The 17,959-nt window shown below is 43.2% G+C and overlaps 1 protein-coding gene across 1 annotated transcript in view; it reads left to right on the top strand.

Moving 5' to 3' along the window:
• The window catches only part of LOC110522731 (phosphatidylinositol 4-phosphate 3-kinase C2 domain-containing subunit alpha), a 66,603-nt gene that overhangs the window by 20,070 nt on the left and 28,574 nt on the right, over positions 1-17,959 (top strand). The window contains exons 3-11 of the mRNA XM_036969413.2: positions 1,249-1,343; positions 1,978-2,138; positions 4,885-5,005; positions 7,885-7,996; positions 9,251-9,330; positions 9,457-9,520; positions 9,773-9,919; positions 11,685-11,718; positions 11,904-12,162. Of these exons, the coding sequence (XP_036825308.2) occupies positions 1,249-1,343; positions 1,978-2,138; positions 4,885-5,005; positions 7,885-7,996; positions 9,251-9,330; positions 9,457-9,520; positions 9,773-9,919; positions 11,685-11,718; positions 11,904-12,162 (1,073 nt within the window). The remainder of the gene's footprint in view (positions 1-1,248; positions 1,344-1,977; positions 2,139-4,884; positions 5,006-7,884; positions 7,997-9,250; positions 9,331-9,456; positions 9,521-9,772; positions 9,920-11,684; positions 11,719-11,903; positions 12,163-17,959) is intronic.

Raw genomic sequence — 17,959 nt, 5'->3', positions numbered from 1 at the left:
TTCATTTTAGACAAGTTACCTTAGCGTTCTTGGGCACAGGGACAATGGTGGTCTTGTTGAAACATGTTGGTATTACAGACTGGGTTGAGGATGGGTTGAAAATGTCAGTGAAGACTTGCCAGCTCACTCGTCAGTGCATGCTCGGAGTACGCGTCTTTGGTAATTCATCTGGCCCTGTGGTCTTCTGAATGTTAACCTGTTTAAAGGTTTTCCATCGGCTACAGAGAACGTGATTGGCTCTCCAGGTGCAATTACTTTGCTAGTGGAATGTTGTTCAGTGTAAAGCTGTGCTCTGATGCCACTTTTAGTCCGTGTCCTAGAAATCACACATTTGTGTTTTTTGGTTTAAAATGTAACACACATGGAACAACACACGAAAGGGACTCTGCATACCAGGCATTTTTGTTACCCTCCCCAATTCCCTCTGAGCAGAATCAGTCATTCTCTTTCATGCATCGGGATGTCACTGAATTCCAGCGCTCCTCTGTGTGCATCGTGATGTCACTAAATTCCAACACACCTCTTGTGCGGTTGTGCCAAATCACAGTAGACGATGAAGAGGAGGCGGGACTTTTGCTGGTAATTTCCTGTTGCACAGGAAAGGAAACGCATTCTTAGATGGCTAGTTTGTAAAATTATGGGGCGTACTTCCTGCCAGTTCCCGGCAGCTTTCACACTACATCCAGGAATCCCAGAACTCAATTTCTAGGGGGGTCCTTTTAGTGTGTGTGTGTGTGTGTGTGTGTGTGTAGCTTTTTGCCCCAGTCTCTGCCCTTCCTGACTTGCTGTTTATTCACTCGATGGGATTCAATGCGTTCATATCAAAATGTCTCCTCATTATTTAAGCCGTCAGCATACACCTCTCCTAAACACCTCAGTTACTTTGGGGAAAATGCACAAGACTAAATGAATAGAGCCTCAGTCAGTTTGTATAATGTGTAAATGTATTCGTGGATTGGTCCAATTTAGTGTTAGGGTGCTCATTTGTATTTCCTGTCTTTACTGCAAGTTTTTGTGTGTTAATCTGTTTACAATACATGCATACATACACACATACACACATACACACATACATACATACATACATACATACATACATACATGACTAACCGAACACCAATTAAATTCCAAATGAAATGAACACCAGTAAACATATACACCATCACAATGGAGGTTGAAATGTGTGTTTTGGCCCATGTACCGTTTTTCTGGTTGCTTACTGTTGTGTTGTGTGTCGTTGTCTCGCAGCACGATAAGAGACCTGTGAGAGTACTGTACACCGCCCTGGAGGAGAAGGAAGCCCAGAACCTAGAAGTTGTAGCCTTCTGTGAAGACGTAGCAACGTAAGCCACCGTGTGTGTGTGTGTGTGCTATAATGTTTGAATGATTCGGTATGCAGCCTCACTCCAGTCCTTTCAGGGTGCAGTGATGAATATCTGTGCTCTGGGAATCACTCTGACATGATGAACACCTGCATTACACTACACACACACACACACACACACACACTATTCAATAAACACAGATATGCAACAAATATCAGCAAAGCAGAAGAGTTTTTGAAGTTCTTTGGATCCCATAAGGAAGTACGGGGCCGTAAAAGTGCGCCAGGTAGCCTAGTGGTTTGCGCGTTGGGCCAGTAACTGAAAGGTCGCTGGTTCGAATACCTGAGCCGACATGGTGAAAATCTGCTGATGTGTCCTTAAGCAAGGCACTTAATCTGCTCCAGGGGCGGCATATGTCTGTCTGACCCTGTAAAACAACACACTAGATAGGTACAGTGAAATGTATGTGAAAATACATGTTTTATTTTTTTTTATGGGAAGTTAAGTAGGAGAATGGATCATAAATGGATTATCTACTAGTTTATGGGTGTATAACTTCTAGATAAGCTAATTTAAGGAAATACAAATAAGATAATTAAGGATATGAAGTTTATGAACGGTAAAGATGACATACTGGCTTCTTTTTTTTCAGCCTGAGGTCAAAGTTCACCCATGATGACCTCCACACCAACCCGGGGTATGTGCTGAGTGCAGTCATCCCTCAGAGGGACGGGGGCGGGGACAATGGCTGTAGCGTCAAGGTGTCCATCGAGATCTCCGAGTCCCAAGAGCCTGTCACCTTCACCTGCGATGGTAAGGACAATAACACAATACACCTACTAACATTGCTAAATCCCATAAACGTTCTCAAAATTCCCAGGTTTTCCAGAAATCCCGAGAGGAGAGTTCCCGGGAATCAGGAGGGGAAACAGAATCCTCCAAACGGGATTTCTGGAAAACCTGGGAATTTTAGGAACGTTTCTTTGCAACCCTGACCCAAACACAGGTGCTCCGTGGTCCCCGATCCTGAGTGTGCAGGCTTCGTGGTGGACACCTTTATACCCATAAAAGTATGCAATGACATCAATTGGCCTCTTTTTTTTAATTTTTTTATTTTAATTTAACATTTTTAGAATGGAGCTCTTCCAGGTTTCAATAACCCAACTCCAATTAATTTGACTTTTCTATTTGTATCTGAGGCATTTCCCTTTTTAAGACTGATAGAAGATAAGAACACTGGATGAGAGGTCTGAAGGAGGAAGCAGCATTCGGGATCAGCCAGTTTACTATTATCATTTTTTTAAATATGTTTTGTTGTTGTGGGAATATGCCACATTCCCTCTCCTCACATAAAAGGTTGGGCCCCTGCCCCAAAGGCCTTCTCTATACCCTTGTCCCTGTGTTGCACCAAAGGCCTTCTCTGTATCCTTGTCCCTGTGTCACCCCAAGGCCTTCTCTATACCCTTGTCCTGCAGTAGTTACTGTATAAGGCCTTCTCTATACCCCTGTCCTGCAGTAGTTACTGTATAAGGCCTTCTCTATACCCCTGTCCTGCAGTAGTTACTGTATAAGGCCTTCTCTATACACTTGTCCTGCAGTAGTTACTGTATAAGGCCTTCTCTATATTATCTTCTCATTCATCCAAAGGGCTTTTCGTTTACTCTCTGGGGGTGCGTTGTCATTGGCTGACCCCAGGTTTGTAGCTCCGCCTCCGAGGCAACCCCTCCAAAGCCGACCCTTTCCCAGACAACTCTTTCCCAGACAACTCTTTCCCAGACAACTCTTTCCCCAACTGCTACTGTTGCAGCTTCTCTGCTCTCCGCTGACACTCTTACTGTATTTAACAGCCAATCAGAGCCGAGCTGGCTTCTGTTACCGGGGAGATAATGACTTCTTTCTTAGGCTAGAATCTCCAACAGCAAGATTTAGGTTAGTGATACCCTGGTGTGGGGAGAGGGGAAACCCTGGGAACTGGCTGAGGTGGATGTCTTGTGGCTTTGAGTGTTGGATGCCACCTTAATCAAACCATCTCTTTTTAACTCTGCTGCAGTTCTCTGAAATGCACTGGCCATCATACTCTCTCTCTCTCTTATTATCTTCTGGTATGTTCTTTCTCTCACTTGTTATGTTCTCCTTTTGCCTAGCATCCTGCTGTGTTGCTAGACTAGTACTGTAATCATAGACACCAATCCGGCTTTAGACCAGACCAACCCCCTAACACCCATGTTGGTGTGTGTGACCTTGCACGTCTCAAACATTCCAGCACAATGTGTGAGTTTGTAGAGTCTTTTTTATTTTTTTTATTTTATCAACACACACCCTCGGAAATGCCAGCCTGGTCCCAGATCTGTTTGTGCTGTCTTGCCTCCTCCTATGACCAGGAGGCAAGGCAGCACCAGCAGATCTGGGAACAGGCTACCAAAAGGCCCCCCTCTTCGGTCGTTGATGATTTTAGCCTCCCAAGTATCCCTAGAAAGCCACCTCACAGCACCCACCCACTACCAAGGCGTGACCAATCAAAACACGCTCTGAATCCCTCTAGTATTGGTACCTTAATCCGGTCCATTCCTCAGTGGGTGTGGGGTTGTTATTGCTGGAGAGCCCGGGGTGATTTTTCGTGTGTGTGTTGGCATCAAACGGAGAAGGCAGTAACCCCCCGCCAGAAGTGGCAGATCTGTTGTGTGTCAGGTTTCACACACACACACACACACACACACACACACACACACACATATTTCCTAGAAGGAGACATGCTGACATGTGTTTTCCAATAACAGAGTACTGTAGCATCTTGAGATCTGGATTCGGTTAACTGTTTTTATTGAATAAGGGAAAATGGTAATAGAATATGAATTAGCCTGGTCCTAGATCTGTTTATGATATCTTGACAACTCCTATACGGTCATTATCATGACTATAGAAGTTGGCAAGACAGGTCTGGGAACAGGTTAAGTATGAGTATAATCCATCCAAGAGGCCCTCCATGGTATTAAAAAAAAAATTAAACTTCTGTCGGGCCAATTATTGACTGTTTTTACATGAGTGATCGTTTCGGACATAGTTCCATTGAGCCTCTTGGACTTGGAATCTTCACTTATTGCGTGGATCACTAGATCTATCCTCCTCCTTTAATTAAAATCTGCTCCCCTCCTACCTGTGACTAGACATAGACAAAGGCCATCTTGCTTTATGCCTGATGCCCCTTAGTAGTGTGAGATGCAGCCTATGACCCTGTACAAATTCTTTACATGTGCATTCTTCCTTTCTCCCTTTCTTGTGTTCACTGATTACAAATGAGTAGACCATTGAAAGCCCTGTGGTGGAGGGCTGGCGCTCACCAATCATGTCTAATCAGTGATTACTTCAAAGAAGGGAAAAGGGAAGGATACACTTTACAGGTCTGTGTATGCAATTATGCTTGTTTTAACCATCCTTCCTCTCCCCCCCTTTTCTCTCTCCCCTCTTTTAATCTCTCTCTCTCCCGCCTCTTTCTCTCGCTCTCCCGCCTCTTTCTCTCTCTCCTCGCTCTCTCTCCCACCCACCACCTTCTACCCCATAGTGAGTTCTCCTGTGGAACTCCTCATCATGCAGGCCCTATGTTGGGTTCATGACGACCTCAACCAGGTGGATATTGGCAGCTACGTCCTCAAGGTCTGCGGCCAGGAGGAGGTGCTGCAAAAGTGAGTTCTGTACATACTCAGAAACCTCACTGACCCCTGCGTTTCCCACAATCCCGCCTCAATGTCCCCTGGCAGAGAGAGGGGAGTGAGATAAAAAGAAGGATATCAATAAGATCACTGCCAACATTCCACAAGCAGGGAGCTATTTGTCTTTTAATTGTGTTAGGAAAATGTTTCCTTTTGGCCATTTTGCAGAGGATGCTTTTACTAATAAACAACGGAGGGGTTGCGCAATAGCAGGTCTTAGGCACATTGTGTGTATACTTATACGTGCGCACATTTTGAGTGCTTTGTGTCTCGCTACAAGTTCGTGCGTGTGTGTGTGTGTTATCAAGACTCTCCCAGCCTTGTCTGGTCTTGGCAAGCCCTCAGAAAGTGATGGAATTAGACTCCGCCGATGTTTCCATTGTTCCCTGCTAAGCATAGCATCTCAAGTCAGGTCCCCCTCTCACTCTTTAGATTCATGGAAACTCTAACTTTTAAGTGGGTGTTAAGTGTTTAGCCTCTTTGGGCTAGGGGGTGGTATTTTGTCTTCCTGATGAAAAGCGTGCCCAAAGTAAACTGCCTGCTACTCAGGCCCAGAAGCTAGGATATGCATATAATTGGATTTGGATAGAAAACACTCTAAAGTTTCTAAAACTGTTAAAATAATGTCTGTGAGTATAACAGAACTGAAATGGCAGGCGAAACCCAGAGGACAACCCCCCCCCCCCCCTCATCATACCACTGATTTCAATGGCTGGTACTTTAATAATAGGGCGAAATCGTGCCTGATTGCAGTTCCTAGGGCTTCCAGTAGATGTCAAGTCTTTAGAAAGAGTTTCAGGCTGGTTTTTGGAAGAAAAAAAAAAAATTTCTAGGTGGCTTCCATTTTGGCTGTAGTGTTTTCAAGCGCGTGAATTAGAGCTCGTTCTTTGGTATTTATCTCTGGTAAAGACAATAACGATTCTCCGTCTTAAATTGTATCATTTATTTGCGTATTAGGGTACCTAAAGTTTGATTATAAACGTTGATAGACGTAATTTTGTATATATTTTTATATATTTTGAAGGAAGGAAACCGAGTGGATTATTAACTGAAGCTCGCGCGCCAGCTAAACTGAGTTTTTATGGATATAAAGAAAGACATTATCGATCAAAATGACCATTTTGTAATGTAACTGGGACCTTTAGGAGTGCCAACAGAAGAAGATCTTCAACAGTAAGGCATATATTATATCGCTATTTCTGACTTTCATGTCGCAACTCCCTGGTTGAAAATGATTTGTTATGCATTTGTGTGCTGGGTGTTGTCCTCAGATAATCACATGGTTTGCTTTTGCCGTAAAGCCTTTTTGAAATCTGACATGGCGGCTAGATTAACAACAAGTTAACTTTTTATGGCTGCAGGGGCAGTATTGAGTAGCTTGGATGAAAAGGTGCCCATTGTAAACGACCAGCTCCTCAGTCTCAGTTGCTAATATATGCATATTATTATTAGTATTGGATAGAAAACACTCAAGTTTCCAAAACTGTCAAAATATTGTCTGTGAGTATAACAGAACTGATATTGCAGGCGAAACCCTGAGGAAAATCAAAACAGGAATTGGCTTCTATTTTGAAAACTCCATGTTCCATAGCCTCCCGTTGCTGGATTTAAAGGGATATGAACCAGATTCCTTTTCCTATCGCTTCCTCAAGGTGTCAACAGTCTTCAGACATAGTTTCAGGCTTTTATTTTGAAAAATGAGCCAGAACGATAACATCGCGTCAAGTGGTCACGTGAGTTTTGCTTGCGCAACAGAATTTGGATAGCTATTGCTTTTCCCTCTCCTACTGTGAAAGACATTTGCGGTTGATATATTATCGATTATATATTTTTAAAACAACCTGAGGATTGATTATAAAAATGTTTGACATGTTTCTGTGGACATTATGGAAACTATTTGGAATTTTTGTCTGCGGTGTCGTGACCACTCTTTCCTGTGGATTTCTGAACATAACGAGACAAACAAACGGAGGTATTTTGGATCTAAAAATAATCTAAAGATCAAAAGGAACATCTGTTGTGTAACTGGGAGTCTCGTGAGTGAAAACATCCGAAGATCATCAAAGGTAAACGATTAATTTGATTACTTTTCTGATTTTCGTGACCGAGCTACCTGAATCTAAGTGTACTTAATGTTTATCGTGCGATCGATAAACTTACACAAACGCTTGGATTGCTTTCGCTGTAAAGTAAATTTCAAAATCTGACACGACAGATGGATTAACAAAAGGCTTAACTGTGTTTTCCTATATTGCACTTGTGATTTCATGAATATAAATATTTATAGTAATATTTATTGTATGTAGTGCTATGCTATTCAGCGGTTGTTGATGACACTTATACCGATATCAGGATTGCAGCCATAACAAGTTAAGCTTTATTTTGATGTATTGCACATGTGATTTCATGAAAGTTTAATATTTATTAATTTTAATTTTACCGGATGTTGTCGAAATGGGACGGTAGCGTCTCACTGATCCGCAAGAAGTTAAACAAGATGCTGGAAGTCCCACTGTAGCCTATAGGATGTCTAGGTGGATCCACCATCATTATTTTGCTGACATCATTCCATCGTTTGATCTATATATGTCAAAAGGAGAGGTGGTAAGGGCTAGGGCCTGAAGGCTAAAATGGAACTGGGCCCGTGCCTCACAATTGTTTGAGCATAAGGATATTACTGCCGGGTGTTGTTCATTTGAGCAGGCAACAGGAAACATTTAAAAATGGATTGAAAAGACAGAAGAACATGAGTGTTTCTTTTTGGACCAAGGTAATCCCTGATGTTTTTTTCCGATTGGTGCCATGATATCATATTGACCTTTGACCCCTATGGTCCTGTGTCCTCTCCATAGTAAACACAGCCTGGGCAGCCACGAGTATGTACAGAGCTGCAGGAAGTGGGAAGCAGAGATCAAGCTCCAGCTGCTCTCCCAGAGCACCATGAGAAGGGATCTGGCACGATCGGTAAGACCCAAACCAACAAACCAATCAGCGACGTATCACTTTGGTGAGTGTGCGTTTGTCACAAAGAAAGACCAGCTAGAGGTCAGAGGCCTGGAGGAAGGTCAATGAAACAGACAGACGTCCAGAAAGACAAACTTTCAGACTTGCGGAGAGAGAGACCGACGGGTAGACTTGCGGAGAGAGAGACCGACGGGTAGACTTGCGGAGAGAGAGACCGACGGGTAGACTTGCGGAGAGAGAGACCGACGGGTAGACTTGCGGAGAGAGAGACCGACGGGTAGACTTGCGGAGAGAGAGACCGACGGGTAGACTTGCGGAGAGAGAGACCGACGGGTAGACTTGCGGAGAGAGAGACCGACGGGTAGACTTGCGGAGAGAGAGACCGACGGGTAGACTTGCGGAGAGCGAGACCGACGGGTAGACTTGCGGAGTGAGAGACCGACGGGTAGACTTGCGGAGAGAGAGACCGACGGGCAGACTTGCAGAGAGAGAAAGATATCTCACATCAATAGCTAGAGAAACTGCAGTCCAAACTCGGTCCTCAGCCCTTAAATGTGCCTTGCCCAAGCGAGGGAAAGTAATGATCGGAGAGACAACGTTCTTGGTGGAAATCTTGAAGTTGAGCTTAAAAACAACCAACCTAAAGCTATTAATGTACCTAGTAAGCTAACATAGCTAGATATAACTCCTGTCAGGTAGCTTGCTAGTTACAGTTACCCATAGCTGGCCAGCTAATTTTATTGTTTGGTCATTTATTCCAATACATTTCAGAATTGCCAAAAATATGTTAATGAAGCTAGCTACGTTTTTATAGGCTACTCACTACAAGACTAAGCCAATTTGCCAATGCTAAATTCATCTACATACATATATTTTAGCAAGCTCGTGTTATCATTTTGTCTTGTCGAAAATGCAGCTGTGTTGATTAAATATGAAACTTCGTGGCCACCAGTGTATGACACGTGACTACAGTTTGTGTTGAATTGTGGGTCATGTCAACCACGTGACCATGTCACTTGCTCCCTTGAGCTAAATCGAGGACCGAGGGTGGCTACGTTATTGAATTGGACCTCCATTTAAGATGGCAATCAAACTCCATCCGGTTACAATGGGGATTCCCCCAAGGGAAAGTGGCTAGCTGAGGGGGCTGAGGGGGTAAAAATAATGTGTTTGGACTGCAGCCATTGAGGACCTAGTGAGACTGGAGTGAGATCACAGTGAGATCTCATTGTTTCATGCTTTGTGTGCATGCAGGCGGAAGATGACTCCTCTCCGGTGGACTTGGAGAGGCACCTGAGCCAAGTGGAGAGGCTGTTTAAGGAAAAGGTCACCAGGTAGGAACTTTCTTTCTGCTTCTTATCGCATCATCTTCACCATTGTCTGGATCCAAATAAGGCCATCTGGAATTCCCAATAACTATCTGTTGATTCTCTCGCCCCCCCCCCCCCCCCCCCCCCCAGGCAAGGCTTGGCCGACTATCTGGAAGGCTATCACAATCAAGTCAACATCTGCCTGCAGAATGAGGTAATTTATGAAGTTAATTCACCTCTTTGATGCAGCATTGAAGGCCTTAAACATGTATGGTGGGGTTGTGGTGCAGAATTGCTATCAGGCGTTGAATGGGGGTTGTGCGTTGCGTGGGTAGTTCACACACAATTGCGAAAGGCCTATAGATTCCTGGAAGACGTGCTGTTTCAAGAGTCACTTGCATTGTTGAGTAACTCAATAGAGATTGCTCTCACACACACTCTGAACAATGACTTTGTTCCACCACAGAGTACCCAGTATAAGACTGTGGATGGGGTGGTTCAGATGGTGAAGAACCTGTGCTGTGCCCTGGATGAGGTAGAGACCCAGGCCATCACGGAGGCAGTCAAGAAAGTCAAACGCTCAGTCAACCTCCCCAGGACACGCTCGCCAGAGGTATGTTCAACGATGCATAAACATCATATGAATATATTATATATTATATTAATATATTAATGTATGGGTTGTTCACGTCTCTACTACTGGGCACCGACTAACAAAACCTTTTGATGTAGCCATTCATTTCAATGACTATTTCACCTAGTAAAGTGCACAAAATGAGAAGTGAAGTGACAACAGTGAACCATCATATTTGTCTATTGAAGATCTAATAATGAAAGAGAAGGATTTCTGTTTTGAATTTGGTCAAGTTTAGAAGAGATCCCTATTAGTTCCTGCCATGGCAGCAGCTGCTCTTCCTGGGGTTTATTAGGGATCCCCATTAGCTGTTGCCATGGCAGCAGGACCTCTTCCTGGGGTTTATTAGGGATCCCCATTAGTTCCTGCCCTGGCAGCAGCTACTCTTCCTGGGGTTTATTAGTGATCCCCATTAGCTGTTGCCATGGCAGCAGGAACGCTTCCTGGGGTTTATTAGGGATCCCTATTAGTTCCTGCCATGGCAGCAGCTACTCTTCTTGGGGTTTATTAGGGATCCCTATTAGTTCCTGCCCTGGCAGCAGCTACTCTTCCTGGGGTTTATTAGTGATCCCCATTAGCTGTTGCCATGGCAGCAGGAAAGCTTCCTGGGGTTTATTAGGGATCCCTATTAGTTCCTGCCATGGCAGCAGCTACTCTTCCTGGGGTTTATTAGGGATCCCTATTAGTTCCTGCCAAGGCAGCAGCTACTCTTTACTCTTCCTGGGGTTTATTAGGGATCCCTATTAGTTCCTGCCATGGCAGCAGCTACTCTTCTTGGTTTATTAGGAATCCCTATTAGTTCCTGCCATGGCAGCAGCTACTCTTCCTGGTTTATTAGGGATCCCTATTAGTTCCTGCCATGGCAGCAGCTACTCTTCTTGGGGTTTATTAGGAATCCCTATTAGTTCCTGCCATGGCAGCAGCTACTCTTCCTGGGGTTCATGAAGATAATATTATAATAATATTAATCATATAACATTATTACACCACTACATATCTATAATACAAAATGTATAATACCACCATACAACATTATTTCAATGTACGTGTGTAGAGTGCTAGCGTGTGTGTGCGTTTGTGTGCGTATGCGTTTGTGTGTGTGTGTGTGTGTGTGTGTGTGTGCGTATGCGTATGCGTGTCTTCCCAGACCCTGCTGTTCCATAAGGTGTATTTGTTTTATGTTTTTTTATCTGATTCTACTGCTTGCATCAGTTACTTGTAGCACTGTGTGCCTCCCATAGAAAATGCCTAACCACTTGTTTAATCTATTTGCATACACTTCAAGCAGACATGCATACCCCACCAGACATGCCACTGTGGGTTTCTTCAAAGTACCCAAACCAAAAACAGATTTAATGGGTCACAGTTATGAATAGAGCCATGTAATCGTGGAAGGCTCCGCCACCAGAGGAAAGAAAGTTTAGCTTTAAAAAAATATATAAAAAACGATATTGTCACAGCACCTCTCCTCTCTCTAGAGATCTGATTTAACTCTACTGTATATAAGTGTGTAAATAGTAATTATGTTCTGTTTACAATATATCACTGTTGTTTATTTTGTCTCTAACAGTTCTGTACTTTGTCATGTGTTTATGTTTTATGGAACAAATAAAGTGTCTGCTGTATGTGCGGTTGCTAACGGGGATCCTAATAAACTAAACTAACAGCGCTCTGAACTGAAGAGATAGGACAGGACTGGATTTCTATGCCCATCATTCATATCTGTTTTACGTTTCTGTCTCAGGTGGGCTCCAAATCCTTAGGTGGCTCGGCAAATGGTGAGTGCTACAACAACCAGTCACATTTTTAAAAAAAACACACATTTAAAAGTTTGACTCAGCAAGACTATGATCCGAATATCATCACACACAGTGGAGCAACTTCCTGCTTACAGAAATCAACAAAAAATAGTTCAAATCGTTTGAGTTAACATGACCCTCTCCATACCCGTTGACTCCTCCAGGTCACCTCAGCCCCGTAGAGGAGAGCATGTGCTTCCTGACGGATGCCGTCTATGACCTGGCCAAGCTCTACCTGCGCTCCTTCTGCCCCGCCTCCTCTTCCTCTAGCTCCTCCTCTGACTCCTCCTTATCCATCTCCCAGCATGCCGAGGGGGAGTCTCCTGTGGAGGGGCGTAGCTGTAAGGAGGCCTCGGGCACCACTGACCACCTGCAGTTCACCCTGTTCGCCATGCATGGCATCCCTGCCGCTTGGGTCAGTAGGTGAGTGTACCAGGCACCACCTATTGGCTTGACATGGTAGTGCAGCTAGCTAGCGGTTTACTAACACATTGTTTTGCTATTAGCTACTTTTTGGGGGATGGTTTGATAATAATAAAAATAAACAGGAAAGATCTCTCCCACCTATGCCCCATACTCACCTAGCAGTCCAATAATTAACTAAATACAATATGGCACTTTACAAAGTTTGGATGCTATGCTACACATCTGTCTTATTTATCCTCAAACATGTTCGGTAGCGAATGTCAGAGGTAGGACCAAGTCACTATTATTCTAGTCAGAAGCAAGTCACAAGGTCCGAGTCTCAAGTCGAGTCCCAAGTAGAACGGGTCAAGACTAGTGTCAAGTCCAAGTCGTGCATTCTAAGAGCAAGTAAAGTCTCAAGTCAAGTAAAAAAAAATCTATCCATGCAACAACTTGTTCAACTACAAATCTTTGTCTGTTCATTGAGACTATCAGACAGCCCTTTTCATGATTTTGTCTACAACACATGTTGATGATGAAATGGTGAAATGGGGACCATGTAGCAGTCGTAAGGACATGAGCAGGTCATCAGCAGGTTGACGTGCTCAGAGTGATTTATTTACAGGTCTTGGTGATCCAATGGTGAAAGCACTATATCATATAAAATATACCAGTGCATTTACCAAATATACAGTGTATTCGGAAAGTATTCAGACCCCTTGACTTTTTCAACATTTTGTTACGCTACATCCTTATTCTTAAATTGATTACTTTTTTTTCCTCATCAATCTATACACAATACCTCATAATGACAAAGAAAAAAAACTGGTTTTTAGACATTTTTGCAAATGTATTAAAAATAAAAAACGGAAATATTACATTTACATAAGTAGTCAGACCCTTTACTCTGTACTTTGTTGAAGCAGCTTTGGCAGCGATTACAGCCTCAAGTCTTCTTGGGTGTGACGCTGCAATCTTGGCACACCTATATTTGGGGAGTTTCTCCCATTCTTCTCTACCGATCCTGTCAAATCAAATATGTCAGGTTAGATGAGGAGTGTTGCTGCATAGCTATTTTCCAAGTCTCTTCAGAAATGTTAGATCGGGTTCAGGTCCAGGCTCTGGCTGTGCCACTCAAGGACATTCAGAGACTTGTCCCAAAGCCAGTCCTGGCTGTGTGCTTAGGGTCGTTGTCATGTTGGAAGGTGAGCCTTTGCACCAGTTTGACGTCCTGAGCTCTCTGGAGCAGGTTTTCATCAAGGATCTCTCTGTACTTTGCTCTGTTCATCTTTCCCTTGATCAGGACTAGTCTCCCAGTCCCTGAAAAACACCCACACAGCATGATTCTGCCACCACCATGCCTCTCCGTAGGTTTGGTGCCAGGTTTCCTCCAGATGTGACTCTTGACATTCAGGCCAAAGAGTTCGATCTTGGTTTCATCAGATTAGAGAATCTTGTTTCTCATGGTCTGAGTCCTTCAAGTGCCTTTTGGTCAACTCCAAGCTGGCTGTTATGTGCCTTTTACTGAGGAGTGGCTTCCGTCTGGCCACTCTACCAGAAAGGCCTGATTGGTGGAGTGCTGCGGAGATTGTTTGTACTTCTGGAAGGTTCTCCCATCTCCACAGAGGAACTCTGGAGCTATGTCAGACTGACCATTGGGTTCTTGGTCACCTCCCTGACCAAGGCCTTTCTTCTCTGATTGCTCAGTTTGGCCGGGGGGCGAGCTCTGGGAAGAGTCTCTTGGGGGTTCCATTTAGGGGTCCCATTTAAGAATGATGGAGACTACTGTGTTTTTGGGGCCCTTCAATGCTGCAGACATTTTTTGGTACCCTTCCCCAGATCTGTGCTTCGATACACTCCTATCTCTGACCATTCCTTCAACCTCATGGCTTGGTTTTTGCTCTGACATCCACTCTCAACTGTGGGACCTTATATAGACAGGCGAGTGCCTTTCCAAATTATGTCCAATCAATTGAATTTACCACAGGTGGACTCCAAGCAAGTTGTAAAAACATCTCAAGAATGATCAATGGAAACAGGATGCATCTGAGCTCCAGTTTGAGTCTCATAGCAACGGGTCTGAATACTTATGTAAATAAGCTATTTCTGTTTTTTATTTTGTATAAATTTGCAAATATTTCTAACAACCAGTTTTAGCTTTGCCATTATGGGTTATTGTGCTTAGATTTGATTTTTTTTAAATGTATACTTTTTTAATCAATTTTAGAATAAGGCTGTAACGTAACAAAATATGGAAAAAGTCAAGGGGTCTAAAGTCCTTCTGAAGGAACTGTACACAGGCAATAGCCCAAAAGAATTAGCCTCTGTATCAGACTTAAAGACATGCTCCGGTACTTTGTGACTACTGGCTAAAATGTATACAAATGTACCTGAGAATCCTTTTAACCTGTCCTATCTGAATGGACACTGGTAGAGGGCAAGGCTGTACAGCCTCCCCTTGAGAAACCAAATGGAATCTGTCTAACAGGTCGTCTAAAAGGTAGGCCTCCACAACATAAGCACTTGGCCTCCAGGACCATACGATTACCACCAATCAACGGCTTCTACAATGTGAAACTTTATTTCCACATACTTTTGTCTTAATCAGACTTAATTATTATTCATGAGATTTCAACACATGCATACATGGAACAATTTTATCTCATTCAACGTTCTGACTCCAAAGCCTGGAGCTCAGGCCACGTAGCCAATTTCTATGTGCACTGAGGCACGCACGTTCCTATTATACACAATCAGAATGACCGAGACACAGACACACGGAACTCAGACGTAACCCGGGAAATATGAACAAAGGAAACCATACAATTAATAAAAATAAATACACAGAACTTCTACCTCGTGAGTTTTGTTAACGTGCATGTGCACAATAAACATCGCGCCACTCAGAGGGTAAGAAATGGTTGGCTAAATGAAAATGTATCGGAAGCCTATCAAACATGAAACGAATGTCTACGTGTTGCAATGAAAGGTTCGGGGATGGAATGATGAAATGCTAGCATTTATTGTAGTATTAGACGGAATAGAGATTTACCACATAGGGCCTATTCATTTAAACGTGAAAACAACAGCATACATTTCAACAAGAGAAACTCCACTGACGGGAGTTTGAAGAGGGCAAGTGAAGAGCCACGCCTAAGGTGCGTCCTCACCACAGTAATAATTCATTTTAAACAAATTCCAAATGCAAAATTCATAACTAAATTAAACATGTCAAGCAATTGTTACATACCAGTAGGCCTATGCTAGTAATTGTTGCATACCAGTAGGCCTATGCTAGTAATTGTTACATACCAGTAGGCCTATGCTAGTAATTGTTACATACCAGTAGGCCTATGCTAGTAATTGTTACATACCAGTAGGCCTATGCTAGTAATTGTTGCATACCAGTAGGCCTATGCTAGTAATTGTTACATACCAGTAGGCCTATGCTAGTAATTGTTACATACCAGTAGGCTTATGCTAGTAATTATTACATACCAGTAGGCCTATGCTAGTAATTGTTGCATACCAGTAGGCCTATGCTAGTAATTGTTACATACCAGTAGGCCTATGCTAGTAATTGTTACATACCAGTAGGCCTATGCTAGTAATTGTTACATACCAGTAGGCCTATGCTAGTAATTGTTACATACCAGTAGGCCTATGCTAGTAATTGTTGCATACCAGTAGGCCTATGCTAGTAATTGTTACATACCAGTAGGCCTATGCTAGTAATTGTTACATACCAGTAGGCCTATGCTAGTAATTGTTACATACCAGTAGGCCTATGCTAGTAATTGTTACATACCAGTAGGCCTATGCTAGTAATTGTTACATACCAGTAGGCCTATGCTAGTAATTGTTACATACCAGTAGGCCTATGCTAGTAATTGTTGCATACCAGTAGGCCTATGCTAGTAATTGTTACATACCAGTAGGCCTATGCTAGTAATTATTACATACCAGTAGGCCTATGCTAGTAATTGTTGCATACCAGTAGGCCTATGCTAGTAATTATTACATACCAGTAGGCCTATGCTAGTAATTGTTGCATACCAGTAGGCCTATGCTGGTAATTATTGCATACCAGTAGGCCTATGCTGGTAATTGTTGCATACCAGTAGGCCTATGCTAGTAATTGTTGCATACCAGTAGGCCTATGCTAGTAATTGTTACATACCAGTAGGCCTATGCTAGTAATTGTTGCATACCAGTAGGCCTATGCTAGTAATTGTTGCATACCAGTAGGCCTATGCTAGTAATTGTTGCATACCAGTAGGCCTATGCTAGTAATTGTTGCATACCAGTAGGCCTATGCTAGTAATTGTTGCATACCAGTAGGCCTATGCTAGTAATTGTTGCATACCAGTAGGCCTATGCTAGTAATTGTTACATACCAGTAGGCCTATGCTAGTAATTGTTACATACCAGTAGGCCTATAGTAGGCCTATGCTAGTAATTGTTACATACCAGTAGGCCTATAGTAGGCCTATGCTAGTAATTGTTACATACCAGTAGGCCTATGCTAGTAATTGTTGCCCCATTATTGCTGATGAGCTTGCAAAGTATTCTTGATCACCAAACCATTTTTGGAGCTGCTTGTTTTCCATAATAAATCATCTTCTCTTCCTATAATTTGATGTTTGTGCTGCACCCTATAGCGGTACAGCAAATCAGCAATGTGTATGCTAGCTCACCACCCGGCCTGTTTGTCAGTTCGCTGGCACAATCAGAGTGCCGAGTGTGCGTTTCACTAGCCAAACTGTTGCAGGTTTTTTTTGCAAGGGCGATGCTACGGTCTCTGGCTGTGGGTAGAGTAATCCCCGTAGACTCTGTGCCACAAAATGAGAGAGAACGCATTAGAAAACATGGCCAGATAATTTCTCAAGTCAAAGTTGAGTCTTGAGGCTCTGAGTCAAGTTTCATTATTTTATTTTCTGTTGAGTCTCAAGTCATGAAATTTGTGACTCGAGTCCACAACTCTGGTGAATGTTGCGTGAGGCTGGAATGTCTGCTAGGTGCTGTTGCTCGGTAATTGGACAGTGACTCTTCTGTTGTTGCAGATGTGCACAGTTGCACACCCAGGAACGTATGTTATGAACTGAGCCAAGAAAGAGAAACCCCCTGTAAAAAAAATATATATTCTTTACTCCTGGTTACTTACCAGTCCCATCGTAATAGTCACTTTCTGTTTGCCCATTTCTGAATGGACCTTTCATTTGGTATAACTTTCACTTTTTGCACCACACCTTTATTGCCCTGGTCAAGTTCTTTTGAACATATTTTAGTTCAATATAAAATTTTAAAAAAGTGCCTTCATTTGAAGTGGACTTAATTGCATTAAGGAAGACACTAGAAACGATAGTTTCCACCTCTAAGAAGGACTTGGCCCTAGAACTGATACCTTTGATCTCTTGCACCTCTTGTTTCTCTCCACATCTCATTTTCCACAACAGTATCCGTGGCTCTATTGTATCTATATCCATCTTTCTTCCTGGAACAGACGTGAGCCAACCTTTCCATTCAGTGAGCACAATCTTGCACGGCAGTGGAGACTTGGAGTGGCACATTTTGACTGTCTCACTCAAGGGTTGTGTTCATTATGGCACACAATGGAAAATGTTTTAAAACACTGGCAGTGACCGTTTTGGTCACTGTTCTTCCGTTTGATGCCTAATGAACACAACCCAGGCTTGGTGGGAGGGAGGCAGGTCCAAAATGCCACTGGAAAATGTGTTCCGGACGCCTGTGCCTTTGTGTTTGGCCAACGAGGGTTAAAAAAAAGAGAGGCACTGGTAATCGCAGGCTATTTCCT

The sequence above is a fragment of the Oncorhynchus mykiss genome, chromosome 4, assembly GCF_057628025.1.
Source record: "Oncorhynchus mykiss isolate SJ-2025 chromosome 4, ASM5762802v1, whole genome shotgun sequence".
NCBI lineage: Eukaryota > Metazoa > Chordata > Actinopteri > Salmoniformes > Salmonidae > Oncorhynchus > Oncorhynchus mykiss.
Note: the sequence above shows the minus strand (reverse complement) of the source record. Positions and strands in the feature narration are given on the sequence as shown.